Source organism: Neltuma alba, unplaced genomic scaffold (assembly GCF_004799145.2).
Source record: "Neltuma alba isolate B1F8T4 unplaced genomic scaffold, ASM479914v2 tig00006865_pilon, whole genome shotgun sequence".
Lineage (NCBI taxonomy): Eukaryota > Viridiplantae > Streptophyta > Magnoliopsida > Fabales > Fabaceae > Neltuma > Neltuma alba.
The window spans coordinates 701-14,473 of NW_021634603.1; the positions used below are offsets into that span (position 1 = coordinate 701).

The following is a 13,773-nucleotide window of genomic DNA, read 5'->3' on the forward strand; positions in this document are numbered from 1 at the left end:
TAAAATATATTTTGAACTTTTCTTTGCTATTTATTTTGACTTGATTTTAAGTCTTTACGATGATGACAATGACATAATAATAGTTTTTTATTGTTATAGCTAGTAATTAACATATCCGTGCATACATATTAATAACTTCTCAGCTTCCATTTAACATTGTTATTGATAAACTGTACAAAATTCTTACTTAATGACAAGAACGGAATATATTACCTAATCAAACATTGTACCCACGTCATCATTATCCTTTCGTCAGGGATTTCTTTTGTTCCCGAGACTTGGTTTTCCCACCCAAAAAAAAAAAAAACACACACACACACACTAGCCACGCCTGCTTCCCTTGTCCATCAGTCAGCAGTCGGCACTTGCAGAGAAAAGCCTAAAGCGCATCAAGTCATTCAGCAAAACTAGGTTCATCAAAATCGGAACTTCAGAGGGTAGAGTAAGAAGGAAACAAGAGATTAAAAACAATACATGAATAAGACTTCCAGATAATGGCATCACAAATTCACCATCTTCAGGCAGAAATGGCCATCTCATTCTATGAATGTTACAATGCGTTTATGAAACAAGACTCATATTCGGAGCTTCTTTCCAGGCTGAATCTCGTCATCAAAATGGTGGCCAGCCTCACCATTTGCCTCCTTTTCCATCTTCTTCCTGGCAAGTATCTTATTGATTTTATGCAGCTCGTTATTAAGCTTTTGGTCCTTGTTTTGCTTTCGTGTCTTCCGACCGTCTTGCATCTTCACACCAAACTGGAATGCAGCCTTTGGCATTGCTTCCTTCTGCTCATTGTAAGTAGCCCATTCCTCTTCTGTTTCAAAGTCCCATCTATGAAGACGACCCTTGGCCTATTAAGTGGAAATTTCAGATTTGTGACTATCACCATGCGGCTCAGTTACAAAGCATATATTGAGAATAAAAGAATATCCGGTACACAACAAACATTTTTATTTCTTTGGCCTACTTATATACACTTACTGCTTGTAGTTCCAGCACAGGTGCCATTGTATCACTTTTTTTTTTCAAACCAACAATTTCAACCTCATTTTCAAAATGCAAAAGTAATCCAAACGACAAAAAGTTCTTCGGTTTTGTGACACATTTTGATGATATGGCACATGACTATGCTGAGATGGTGCTGATGTGGCCAACAGAAATCCTTCACTCCTTTGATGAGCTCACGATTTTCATTTCTCATCATTTATTGCATGAGGTCACTAAAGATTGAGTTTCTGTTGGCTACATAAGTTCCATGTTAGAGTACTCATGCCACTCGTCAAAATCTGCTTAAAAAAGTTAAGTGACAGAAATATTTATATTACTTTGTAATCAGATAACCATTAAAAGGGACATCGTCTTTGTGTGTGCATGTGTTTCGGGATTTTTTTTCCTTTTTTTTGGGGGGGGGGGGGGGATGGGGGATTTGCACCTATAGGGAATCCACAGACAACAAATTGCAATTAAGCCTACTTGTTTTCAGACGAAAACCCCCCTCTAGTCCTGAAATATCATACACGTTTCTTTTGGTCCTAGAACTTCTTTCTCTGTTGGTTCCAATACAGTCCTCGAAGTTCCAGAAAAGTTCAATTTTAACTTTCTCAGACACCATTAACTCTACTGATGAAAAGTATCCAAGGGAGCATCACCAATTAAATAAACCGCTGATGTGGTAAACCATATCTGATCTACATCATTTCGCTTCTCTTGGGTTGATGATGGGGTGGATTTTTGGACAGTAAAATGATTGGAAGAAGCAAAACAATGTAACGCAGGCCTGATTTGAATTGATTCTGATGTTATTTGACACTCGATGACATTAGGAAATGAATGGTATTAAGACCTTTGAAAAAAATCGAGGACTATATTGGACCACAATAAATTTGAGACCAACCTCAATGAAATTTCAGACACTAGAGGTGAACCTTTGCCTTATTTTTATACACTACTTCACCGAGAATCTGAAATCAGGACATCATACTTATACCCCACTAAAAAACCACATAAAAGCAAATGAGACTGTGTCCTCATAAACAAAATAAATTATACCGTAAGATAATACTTACCCTTCCGCCCATGTCCATTTTGGACAGGTCATCTTCATCATCACTGTCCACTATCTCCCGGTTGTACTCTTGATATCCTGGGTAACATTCAGAATAACTCTCAGAGATGAAGTTGGGATCTTTTTCACGAGCATCTTTCTCCCTCAACTGTTGAAGTCTCTGATCATCTCTCTTGAAAACTGATCCTAAACCTCGATCCTTCTCTTCTTGAGTCATGAAGCGTGGGTCTTGGGGAATGTTTAAACCTGTTTGCAAATCATAAACCTGCATATTTGCCTGAAGATATTGGTCCGGGTAAGCCAGCTGTTCTGCATACTGGTAATCCTGCCACTCTCCTTGGTAGCCACTAGCCAAGGCTTGCGCTTGCATTACATCATACCCATTCTGAGACTGCATAATCAAATCAAAGAGGATAGAGAAACTCAATAGATCAACAGATATAATACAAAGAAGCAAATTATATAAATGGAGTACTAATTTTATACAAGTTCTGAGTTCACCTTGAAAATCCAGGAAGGGGATGAATGTACAACAGGAATGGATTTGGTGCACACCTTTTTTTTTTTGCATTCTTTGTACATCTCTTTTTTAAGATATAATAAGATGTAGAAAATGGGAAATGATACAATATGTTACGTTATATTAATTACTACTACCTCCGGTCCTAATTATAAGACCCGGTTGACTTATTTGAGGAGATTAAGGAAGTAAGTTATGTTAGTTATTTGTAATAAATAAGTGTTGTCATTCCTAAAATATCCTTACTAATTAAGTGTATTAGCAAGAACTATTATTATTAGAAGGACTATCTTGAAAAAAAATGTATAAATATAAAAGACAAAATGGATTGGGGTCTTATAATTAGGACCAAACAAAAAGTCAAACGGGGTCTTATATTAAGGACCAGAGGTAGTAATTAATAATAAAATAAGAGATGCACGAGGAAATGGGGAAAAAAAATAAATGGTGCATCAGATAGCAATTCAAGTAACAATTAAAAATCAGGAGGACCAACTTACTGCTTCTTGCCATCCTTGTGGCACAACAGAGGGCGGGACGGGACCATAAGTAGGTTCAGCGAAATATGAGGGTTTTTCCTTGTTCCTAGGAGATTCTTCCATGTCCTCTGAAAGAGGGCTTTGGCTCAACTCTTTACCAGGAACATCATAGTCAACACCATCTCCGACAAAAATGTCATCCTCTTCTGCTCTTGCAACAGCTGGGCCTTGTTTCTCTCTTGAATTAAGAGAACTCTTTTTGAAAGGAGGAGGTGGTGGCGGGACAAATTCTCTTTCAGTTTGATTCCTCCCTCCCCCACCTTCAACCTTTGATGGCTTATCCTCTTCATCATATCCATTACCGGCAGCCAAACTCTTTCCTGTTCAGGGGGGAAAAAAAAAAGATAGAGGCAAAAACCAATCATAATTTAAAAACTCCATCAAGGTTATACAAAAAATAAACAAAGATCATCATTCTTTACGAAAGCAGCAAGGTATAATCTGTTTTATGATTCATTCAACAACACTTGAAAATATAAATATTCAACATAATCAAGCATCTAGAAGATAATGTCCAAAGCTCCCAGATGATCTGCTAACCGCATTAGTTACCTTTCACATCTTTTTCCTTCTTTTTCTTCTTTAGAACCTTCCCAGAAGAGCCAAGACGAAGATATGACATAATTTTAGCAATCCTATCTAGGACAGATCCGTCAACATTAACTGTAACCATTTCCTGTGCAAAATAAAAGCAAAGTACATAAAACGACATGTGTTAGAAAAGTTAGCCAACTGAAAGAACAAATGTCGTCAAGAACTCAGCAAGATCATAAACCTCTGGCACTGGACAGTCAGCTTTACTCCGGTGCAAGGTAGTTGGAATATCATGATAATATCCACCCTCCTGACAAACCAAAAAGGACATTAAGTCAAGAAAGTGTCTCCTAGAAAATGGAAAATGAGGTTATAGAAGGATCATAACTATTTCAGCCTGTCTGAAGATGAGTTTTACACATGAACTTCCAAAATTACTACCCTATTCTTAATATGCCAGTTCTATGAACATAACAATGTTGCTTAATTATTTTGAGCATTATCAAACCTCACATACTTTATAGAGGTCCAAAATCAAAATGTTGCAGCATGCAACATGCAGGACTAGCTACAGTCCTGACACATTGAATAACTAATGTGCAAGATGATGATGCGCATTGGACAAATTACAGTATTAGCAAAGCAAGGTGCACGAGCACAAGGAAGGCAGATGTTTGTATAAAGAGATTACCAATGATCAACATACTCAAACAATAAACGACGGCTACATGATAAGTATGATATACTGGCTTCTAATGCACAGATCAGAAGCTATTCTGTGCAAGGCAAGAAAAAAGCAAGCCTAAGTCACATGCAAGGAGATCAGTGGACTGCCAAGTGCATGTTTATCAAGGCAGGCATGCTGAAGTGCACACATGCAGCTTGGCTCAAGTTACACTAAAGTATAAGCAAATAACGGCATGTATAAGCGAGGGCTGAAAAATAATTGAAGATGGGTAACAGTCATGAAATTCCAACAAAACCAGAAAAATATCAGGGAAATGAAAATTCTCACCATATTAAAAATAAAAGACATCCGACCAGGAAGAAACATCTCATTTGTTTTCAAGATAGTCTGGGGTTTGACTATCCACCGATAAACAGACTGAAAAGATGAAGGTAATCAACATGAGCTTGCTAAGCTCAAATATAAAATATTACTACATAAAAGTATTCTTTTTCATACGAAAAGGAAGGCGAGGAAACCTTTGCAGTTGATGTGCGAATTGACACTTGTTGATCTTCCTTTGATGCTCTGTCAGCAAATCAAAGTCATGTATCAAAATTTAATACATGGAGATGAAAAATCAACCATACCTATGCAATTAATTATTAGCAAAAAAAGAAAATAACCATAACTGACAATTCTGGCCACACAAATTACCTAGGTTTTCCATCAACATCGTCCCCTGTCTCTGGCTTCTTATCAATCTCACTTCTAACTTTATTCAGCAAAGCATAATCTAGACCTTTAACCAGATGAGTGTGCTCCACATCACCTGACAAATATCAATAAAGCAAAATCCAAATCCTCCTCAGTTAATATAATAGCATATATAATGAAGGTTATCCATAGCCAGGCTACATTAAGAACCATTCACTTTATTCTTGACTCATCCAAAGCCAGGCTAGCGATATCATCATAATAATTCAAAAAACCCAACATGCAGGATTCCCATGAGTCCGAGATCTACTCAAAACTCTATTTTAGCAACTAACAAATCTCATGCACCTGTCATGGTGTCAAAAGCTTAGTAATACTAATTAGCTGAAGTGGGAGGAAAAGAACTTTAGATTGTCTTCTTTTCTGAGGAATCTAAGCAATTCTGATTTTATTTTGGTTGGGAGGGGAGCTCTAAGACAGTAGTAAAATACAAACCTCCAAGGTACTTGCTCTTCTCAATGGATAACTTGTGTGCATCAGCTGACCTACAAAAAGTGGTAAGGTTGTCAGAGAAGAGGGGAGGGGACCCAAACTAGAAAGACAGTAACATCAATTATCATATATACTATAGATAATGGTAGAGACCTTACCGTAGATCTACAGTACCAGGAGGAGCGACTGCATGAAGTCCCAACTCAGTTGTTTCATAGTCAGGATTTTGGTCTTCTCTTCGCTCTTTGGCTCGGTCTCTATATTTAGGCGGTTCTGGCTCCTCGAGTTTCTCTTCCCTGTGACATTTCCAACATCAAAACCATACAATTATCATATACCATTCAAATATCCCTGTATCCTTCCGTTCAAAACAAATATATCTACGCTTCGTTTTACCGCCTTAATTAATAAATAAAAAGTAAACATGCAATTGAATAAATATGTGCTCATTTGTCGTTGCAATTTTGTCATGGTCACTTCCGGAACCAATTGCCGTCAAAACAAACCGCGTTGAAAGAAGCTCCTATTACAGCGGTGCTCAATTGACATGGGAATAATATCATGACCATATTAATAAGGAGCCTGGAATATCACTCCGTTTCGAATAAAACCAAGAAAAAAGTACCTAGCTAGAGGTCCCTCATGGTAGCTACAGTCTAATACCCTGACATTAACCATCTAACGGGAAACATCCTTGTACTGGAAAGTGTCCCATGAAATCAAGCAGAACCCAAGTGATTCATAAGCAAATTATGGTTAAAAAAAGGTTCAAAGCAAATTGAATGTAACTTACTTGCGACGGAGAGCTTTCTCCTTGTAATTTCTCTTCGAAGTAGTCATTTGAAAAGAAATCTACACACTTGGAGAAAACTATTATGCGTATTTTCCTTGAATCATGAAATCAACGGTGAAGTTTCCAATCCGAGATGCAAATCAGCATATGATTCACGACGAAGGAGGTTTGGTGCTTAGGGCTTTGTGCAAGAGAACGCGAAGCAGGGAAACTACCGGAGAACGAAGAAAGACAAGGAACGAACACGTCCCAAAATCAGCTTCCAAGTTAAAAAAAAAAAAAAAGAATTTAATCGTCTTAAAATTTATTAATAAGTAAAAAGTAGACAATAATAAATGGGAAAATCTCAAAAAAAAAACCTTCAAAGTATAGAAAATTTTAAATTGAGTTCTGGAATTGTGTAAATGACAGAAAGAATCAATGACCCAATCTATCGTTTATAAAATCAAGAAGAATTGACAACTGTGTCCTCATTTGTATTTATTCACTACAATGATTTAAGGAATCACTATAAGAGTGTAAGTGTTACCTAGATTTGTATAGAGAATAATTACTCACTTTTTCATAGTCAGGTGCCTTATTATTAACTACAACTAATCATGTAATTACTAGAACAGTGTAAGCGTTACCTAGATTCGTGTAGAAAATAACTACTCATTTTTTTGGAATCAGGTGTCTTGTTATTAACTACAGCTAATCATGTAATCACTAGAACAGTGTAAGCGTTACCTAGATTCGTGTAGAAAATAACTACTCACTTTTTCAGAGTCAGATGTCTTGTTATTAACTACAGCTAATCATGTAATCACTAGAACAATATAAGCGTTAGAGAATAACTACTTACTTTTACTTAGTCAGGACAAAGCTGTCAATTCTTCTTAATTTTACAAATGACAGATTGTGTCATTGACCCTTTCTGTCATTTGCACAATTCTAAGACCCAATCAGGAATTTCTTATATTCCAAGAGCTTTTTTTGAGATTTTTCCATAATAAATTTTAGAATAGAAAATAAGTTCAAACTAGTCACTTACTTAAGATTTTTTGGTAAGTAAATTTTTCCGTTGATATTTTGATAATTCTTCCTATAATTTTTTGAAAAAACATTTTATTTATCGTTCTATGTAATTTATATTAAATAGAGATATTATGTTTTTATATTTTTCAATCTTGTTTCTATTTTTAATCTGAATATCTGATATACACGTCAAAAAATTATAGAAATATCAAGAAGGGAGATATCTTGCAGGAGGTGAGGCATTATTTGCTTACAATGTCTCACGCGTAATGTAAACTATATTTTGATATTACTTGCTTCTACCTTTAATAGAAAAATTATTAACTAGTGTAAATAAATTAAATAAAGTAGTTAATTATAGCTAATATAGCATAATTTAAGAAAACAGAACACATGATTATACGTGATTAAATAACCAGACATGGTTGACATAAAAAACTTGATATATGCATTGTCATTTTTCTAAAACACTTATAAACAACATTAGATTAAGTGATTTGAGAAACATAATATATTGATGTTTTATATTTATGATAAATTCAGTTCCTGTGCCAGAGATTAAAGGAGTATTATTTTTACACGAAAATATGAATATCCTCGCCCGGGGGAATTAACAGTTAGTCTCACTCATGTCTTCAGCAAAAAGGTTAAACTTATTGGTGTCTACATACACAGAATATATGGAGATATAGTACTCTTTCACTCTTAAATATAAAATTCATTTTGTAATGTAAATTACACTACAAAATCAATCTTATATTTAGAACAGGAGAAATATTTTTTTTTACCAGAACTCGCATTCATATATATGTGTACGTGTGTGTATACATATGTACGCATGTATCTCGAAGTGTTGGAAAAATAGGACTACACAGTATGGTAGTGAGATTACAGGATTTTAAAGCATGCGTGGAATGTTTGCTATATATATCCAATGGCATTAGGGGAAGCAAATAGCTTTAAGAGCAGGCAAAGCACCTTAAATAACTAATTACTTTTAACACCGGCAATCCAGGAAAGAAGCATACTGAGAATGAAGAAATGAAGACAGGAGATGGACAAGAAGAAAGGGAGGGATGAAAATAGAAGGAGGAAGAAGAAGAATAAGAAGAAAAAAAAAAAAAAAAAGAAATCATACGCAAACAAATAAAACTAACTCATTGTCTCAACTAATTGAATCCGGTGCAAGTTTAAAAACAGCGATTTGAGAGTAAATAAGCGGTGATTGTGAGGTACTACTGGTGTAGAAGTGAAAGATAAAGATTTTAAAAAAGATATTTTTAAACGTGAGTTGGTCTTATAAACAGCAGGGTCGGATTTGAGGCAATTACTTGTAGGGATGGAAAGATGAAAGACTTGTCTAGATCCTAGATCAATAAATACATTTGTGTAAGTCAAATCAAAACTTCTCGTGTATATTTATCTTATATTCTGTGGGTCCCGACTAAAAAAATTATTCACAAGTTATTACGAACAACAGTGAAGTGGTCCTGAGAGGCGGAGAATAAATGCACGGGTGTGGAGTGTTCGCCTTTACTCCAACCAACCCAACAAACAACGACCACACTTCATAGTTATCTCGTGGAAACATGATATACCTCCAACGCGATCTTTTAGAGTTTATTTGGAATAATTTATAAATAATTTTTAAATTATAAATTACAAAATATAAGATAAATATATAAGAAAAATTTTATATTGACTTGTATAAATATACTTAAAAGTATTTATAAATTGTAAATCCAAATAAGCCCTTGTGTGTAGTGGTGAGGGGTATAAGCAATGGAAGTTACCGAGTATAGATGAAGTCGCCACCTTGTTGCCGTCATCGTGATCCTCACAGTTTTTATCACCTGCTTTTGTCTTGGGTACATCTTAAGCACAGACCGACTTTTTCATGGGTTCAGCTCATATGAATTCAGGCTCATAAGTCCGGACGTCCTAAAATTGGTCATTTTCTCAAATCCGAAAAGCTCGCGTTTTTTTTTAAAAAACAAATTAGTTTCTTATATGATTATACAAACATAAAATCTCCAAATGATCACAGATAATTGAATTTAAATTATTAGACGGATTTGTTACAAAAAATAGACAGACCCACAAATGAAAATGGTCAAAATTGTAAAATTTTATTGCAAAAATTGTAATAAGGTCTCGTCTGAGAGAATTAAATATAAAAAAGTCTTTTGAAATCATCAAATTATTTTGAAATTTTAAGAGACCTCATTGCAAAGGATTTTATTTGTTTAATTACCAAACTGTTCTTATATTTTTTTAAGTATACATTGAAAATTAAAGGAACAGTTGTTAATAACTTAAGATGTAACGATTAATATATATCACAACAGGTATTAACAACACACTTTCTCAGCGTATCACAAAAATATAATACATGAATTGTCAATAACTATCATAATAGTTGTTAATCATTACACTTTAAGTTGTTAACGACTACACTTTCAATTATTAATGGATACTTAAAAAAAAGACAAGGGTAATTTAATAATCAAACAAATAGAATTCCTTACAATGATAACTTAATGATTTCAAGAGACTTTTTTGTATTTAATTATCTTATGTGAGACTTGTGAGACCTTATTATAATTTTTTCAATTTTATTCGGCTCGGCTACATGAAGAAAAATAAATAAAATAAAAAAAGAGTAAGATTCTTCATTTAGGTCGGGAGAGAAGTACAAAACTAAAATATATTAAGATATCCATAAATTTTTCCATTCAAATATGCAATAACACCATAAATTAATCAGAGACAATAATACTCGATTTTTGACATGACAATTTTTATGTTATACGAAAAGTTGGTTTTTAACCAAAAAGTTGTTCTTAACATAATTTATGTGTTATCAGTATGTTTATCTAAAAGCTATCTTGCACAGAATATAACCTATTGGTAATTAGATTCTTTATGTGGGACAATTATATAGTTTTTAATAAAAAATTGCTGAAGGGAGAAAATTGAAAACTTAAAATATTAAATATTAAATAAATATATAATATAACAAGTTGGCAATACAGATATAATATGACAAATTATAGAGGTCTCAAAAAAAAATTACAAAAAAGGTCACAATACCAAGCAACTGAGACTTCTTGTTGGTTGACTCTTAAAACTTATAAACTACCCAGTTGTTATAAGATTTTTTTGTCAATATATTCCTTCTTCTTCGAAACCTTATCATGATATTACTATGGGTTACTCGTAATACTACCTCCCGTCTTAATTATAAGATTTTATTTGTAAATTATAAACAAAATCTTATGATTAAGAACTGAAAGTAAGATAAACATGCATGACACGTGTCCCGTTTATCCTTCGCCTCCATGCTGTGATGTGCGTCCAGGCTAAAGCATCGTTAATTAATTCCACTCACCGACAATCAAAATAATTAGAACACATTGACGGATGACCCAGGAGATTGAGCGGAGTGAGCGGTCCTACCCAGTATAATTGATACAAGGCACACTACAAAATGAGTAAAATAAATTCTTGCAAATTTTCGTTGCATTAATTTGAACAAAAATGTGTGGCGACACTTGCGAGCCGCGTCCTCGAATTGCCAGCTGCCTAGAGCAACTCACATTGATGGCATCGCCAGAGAAATTAAAGCATTATATCATAAAATAGATGTTAAGTGAACCAATACTTACTACCTGCTACGAGCTCGAGGCTGAGATCAATGGCGAATCTGAACTCCGATCTGAATCGCATTATTCTGTGCACAGCCTTAATCGCTTGTTTCAGTTTCAGGCCATCACAGAGTAGTGACTCAGTCGGCTCGCACCAGACGGCAGAAAGCAGAGCAAGCTTCTTCATTTTTGGAGATTCCACTGTGGATTCTGGCAATAATAATTACATTGAAACAATCCCAGAGAACAGAGCAGATTACAAACCCTATGGCCAGAATGGATTCTTTGAAGGACCTACCGGAAGATTCTCTGATGGCCGCATTATTGTAGATTTTATAGGTACCTACCGATCACATCCATCACTCCTTTTGATTTGCTTCATTCACTGTTGCAACTGTGTCCAATTTGTGATCGAGTCACGTCAATCATGAGATAAACAAAAAGTCAACAATAAGAAACGAGTATGGATTTCTGACTTATTAAATGCGTGCTTCGAATCTAATAAGTTTGATATGTATTGCTGATTATATACAGCTGAATATGCAAATCTGCCATTGATTCCTCCGTTTTTACAACCATCTGCTGATCATACCTACGGCGTCAACTTTGCTTCTGGAGGGGCTGGTGTTCTTCCTGAGACCAATCAAGGACTGGTAAAAACGCAATTAATAATCTTCAATGATGCATTATATTTACATTTACGCGTCCTACAATTCATATATAGGTTGTGACCTTATAATTAATCAGGCGATTGATCTTGAAACACAAGTGAAAAACTTTGAGGAAGTGAGAAAGGGATTGGAAGAGAAGGTGGGAAAGGAGGGAGCCAAAGAAATATTGGGAGAAGCTGTGTATTTCATAAGCATAGGAAGCAACGATTATATGAGCGGGTATCTGGGCAATCCAAAGATGCAAGAACGCTTCACTCCCGAGCAGTACGTTGGCATGGTCATCGGCAACTTGACTCAAACAATCCAGGTAAGTCCTTGTTTCTGGATTTGGGGTGTCAACTCTTGCCAAATGTTTCTCTTATTTTATTTTATTTTTATCATTAGATTCCACGTAAAATGAGTACAATTTTGATATCTTGACTCAGTTTTCAATTTTTATAATTTTTCAAAGGAAAAATACTCCAACATTGTTGCAACTTCTTTTTTATTTAGATGCAAATTTTTTAAAAAATCATAAAAAAGATTGAAAATTAAACCATTTTTTCTCATAAGATATCAAAATTTTACTCATTTTAATTAGAATATAATGATAAAAAGAAACAAAATTCTATTGTAATTTTAATTAGTTAATGATGAGTGATTTGTTTGGATCGAAATATTCAGAGACTGTACGAGAATGGAGGGAGAAAGTTTGGGTTTTTAAGCCTGGGTCCGCTGGGGTGTTTGCCTGCCCTGAGAGCACTAAATCCTGAAGGAGGGTGTTTGGAAGCAGCTTCGGCTCTTGCGCTCGCCCACAATAATGCTCTCTCTTCTGTTCTTGCCAGCCTTCAACTTGCCCTCCCTGCCTTCTCTTACTCCGATTCCAATTTCTACGATTGGCTTCATGATCGAATCCACAACCCCGCTACTTACGGTATCTACAGTATAACTCTCTTCTCCATGTGCTTCTATAATAATCCCATCAATCAATATCTCATATCATCAACAGAAGATTTTGACATTTTAACGACGAAATATTGACCTATTCTTTCCTCCATCCTTTGGCATATCTAATTGACATCATGTACAGTTGTACACTGAATTCTTTTTTTTTTGGGTGCGGGCCATAGAATTCTAGTACATTAAACAACCACTATGAAGGTCTAGGTAGGTAACACGTGTGAAGAAAATAAAATAATTGATTGCGGTATTCTCAAAAAAAAGAGACATTTTTGTCTTTAACAGCATGTTTAGTATAGAGAAAAATCCAATAATAAAAGACGAGATCATGCTATATTTTCAAAGTGCTGAGAGCTGGCATTCTTTTTTCAATCTTTTTTTTTTTGGCATTGGTTTAACTTGCACACCAAAGGTTGGGATTTAAATATTGTGGGGTTGAATTGGAACAAGTCTTATTGATCGTATAGTGTGAAATTTCAATCTGAAAAGAAGCATGTGTTTTGAGTGAAGGATTGAAGGAAGGAGTGAAAGCGTGCTGTGGAAGTGGACCATACGGGGGCATCTTCAGCTGTGGGGGGACAAAGAAAACGACAGAGTACAGCTTATGCGACAACGTGAACGATCATGTGTGGTGGGATTCATTCCACCCAACCCAGATGATTCACCGCCAATTCGCCCTCCTTTTGTGGAGCGGCCCTACTTCCTCCGTCGCCCCCTTTAACTTGCACAGCCTCTTCACCACCAACACTAAACGCACCATCGCTGATGTCGTTGATCGCCCTCAACAAGCTCCACCACACCAATTCACATAATTATCATATATATACTATTTTCCTTTCTATTTATAAAATTTTATTTGTAGACTACAAACGAAATTTTATAATTAGAACTGAAAATAGTATAATATTACCGTGCCTTACACTCTGAAATAAAATCTTAGTCTATATACGCCCCACATGCAGTTTTGGCCGTGTATTATGGCCTGAGGACTAAATAAATAAATAATCACGCACTATTCTCATTTAAGAAGTTCAGCTTATTAATTCTATCTGCTATCCTTTTATTTATTTATTTATTTTTTTTGCATTAATATCCATGTGATTCCTAAGCGATATTTAATATTATGATCTGGGAGTTGTGGAGAGTTAAAAAAATGTTTGCAATTCTTT

At 35.0% G+C, this 13,773-nt stretch overlaps 2 protein-coding genes across 3 annotated transcripts; one reads left to right on the forward strand and one right to left on the reverse strand.

The window, feature by feature from the left end:
• Window positions 1-397: 397 nt before the first annotated feature.
• Window positions 398-6,556, reverse strand: LOC114751336 (suppressor of mec-8 and unc-52 protein homolog 2-like). Of its 2 annotated transcripts, none has more exons than XM_028940017.1 (11): window positions 6,331-6,556; window positions 5,696-5,833; window positions 5,541-5,590; window positions 5,046-5,160; window positions 4,868-4,916; window positions 4,677-4,766; window positions 3,903-3,971; window positions 3,680-3,803; window positions 3,089-3,447; window positions 2,070-2,453; window positions 398-854 (listed from the first exon to the last, which is right to left on the reverse strand). In XM_028940017.1, exons 1-11 carry the CDS (start codon window positions 6,375-6,377, stop codon window positions 576-578), a joined length of 1,704 nt encoding a protein of 567 aa, XP_028795850.1. In that variant the 5' UTR covers window positions 6,378-6,556; the 3' UTR covers window positions 398-575. The 2 variants fall into 2 exon arrangements, with proteins under 2 accessions (XP_028795850.1, XP_028795849.1); XM_028940016.1 differs by having other exon boundaries at window positions 2,070-2,459; window positions 6,331-6,553.
• Window positions 6,557-11,012: 4,456 nt separating this feature from the next.
• On the forward strand, window positions 11,013-13,550 carry LOC114751338 (GDSL esterase/lipase 5-like). The gene is made up of 5 exons (XM_028940018.1): window positions 11,013-11,333; window positions 11,529-11,647; window positions 11,742-11,972; window positions 12,329-12,578; window positions 13,115-13,550. The coding sequence occupies exons 1-5, from the start codon at window positions 11,045-11,047 to the stop codon at window positions 13,414-13,416; spliced, it is 1,191 nt and encodes a 396-aa protein (XP_028795851.1). The 5' UTR covers window positions 11,013-11,044; the 3' UTR covers window positions 13,417-13,550.
• Window positions 13,551-13,773: the final 223 nt, after the last annotated feature.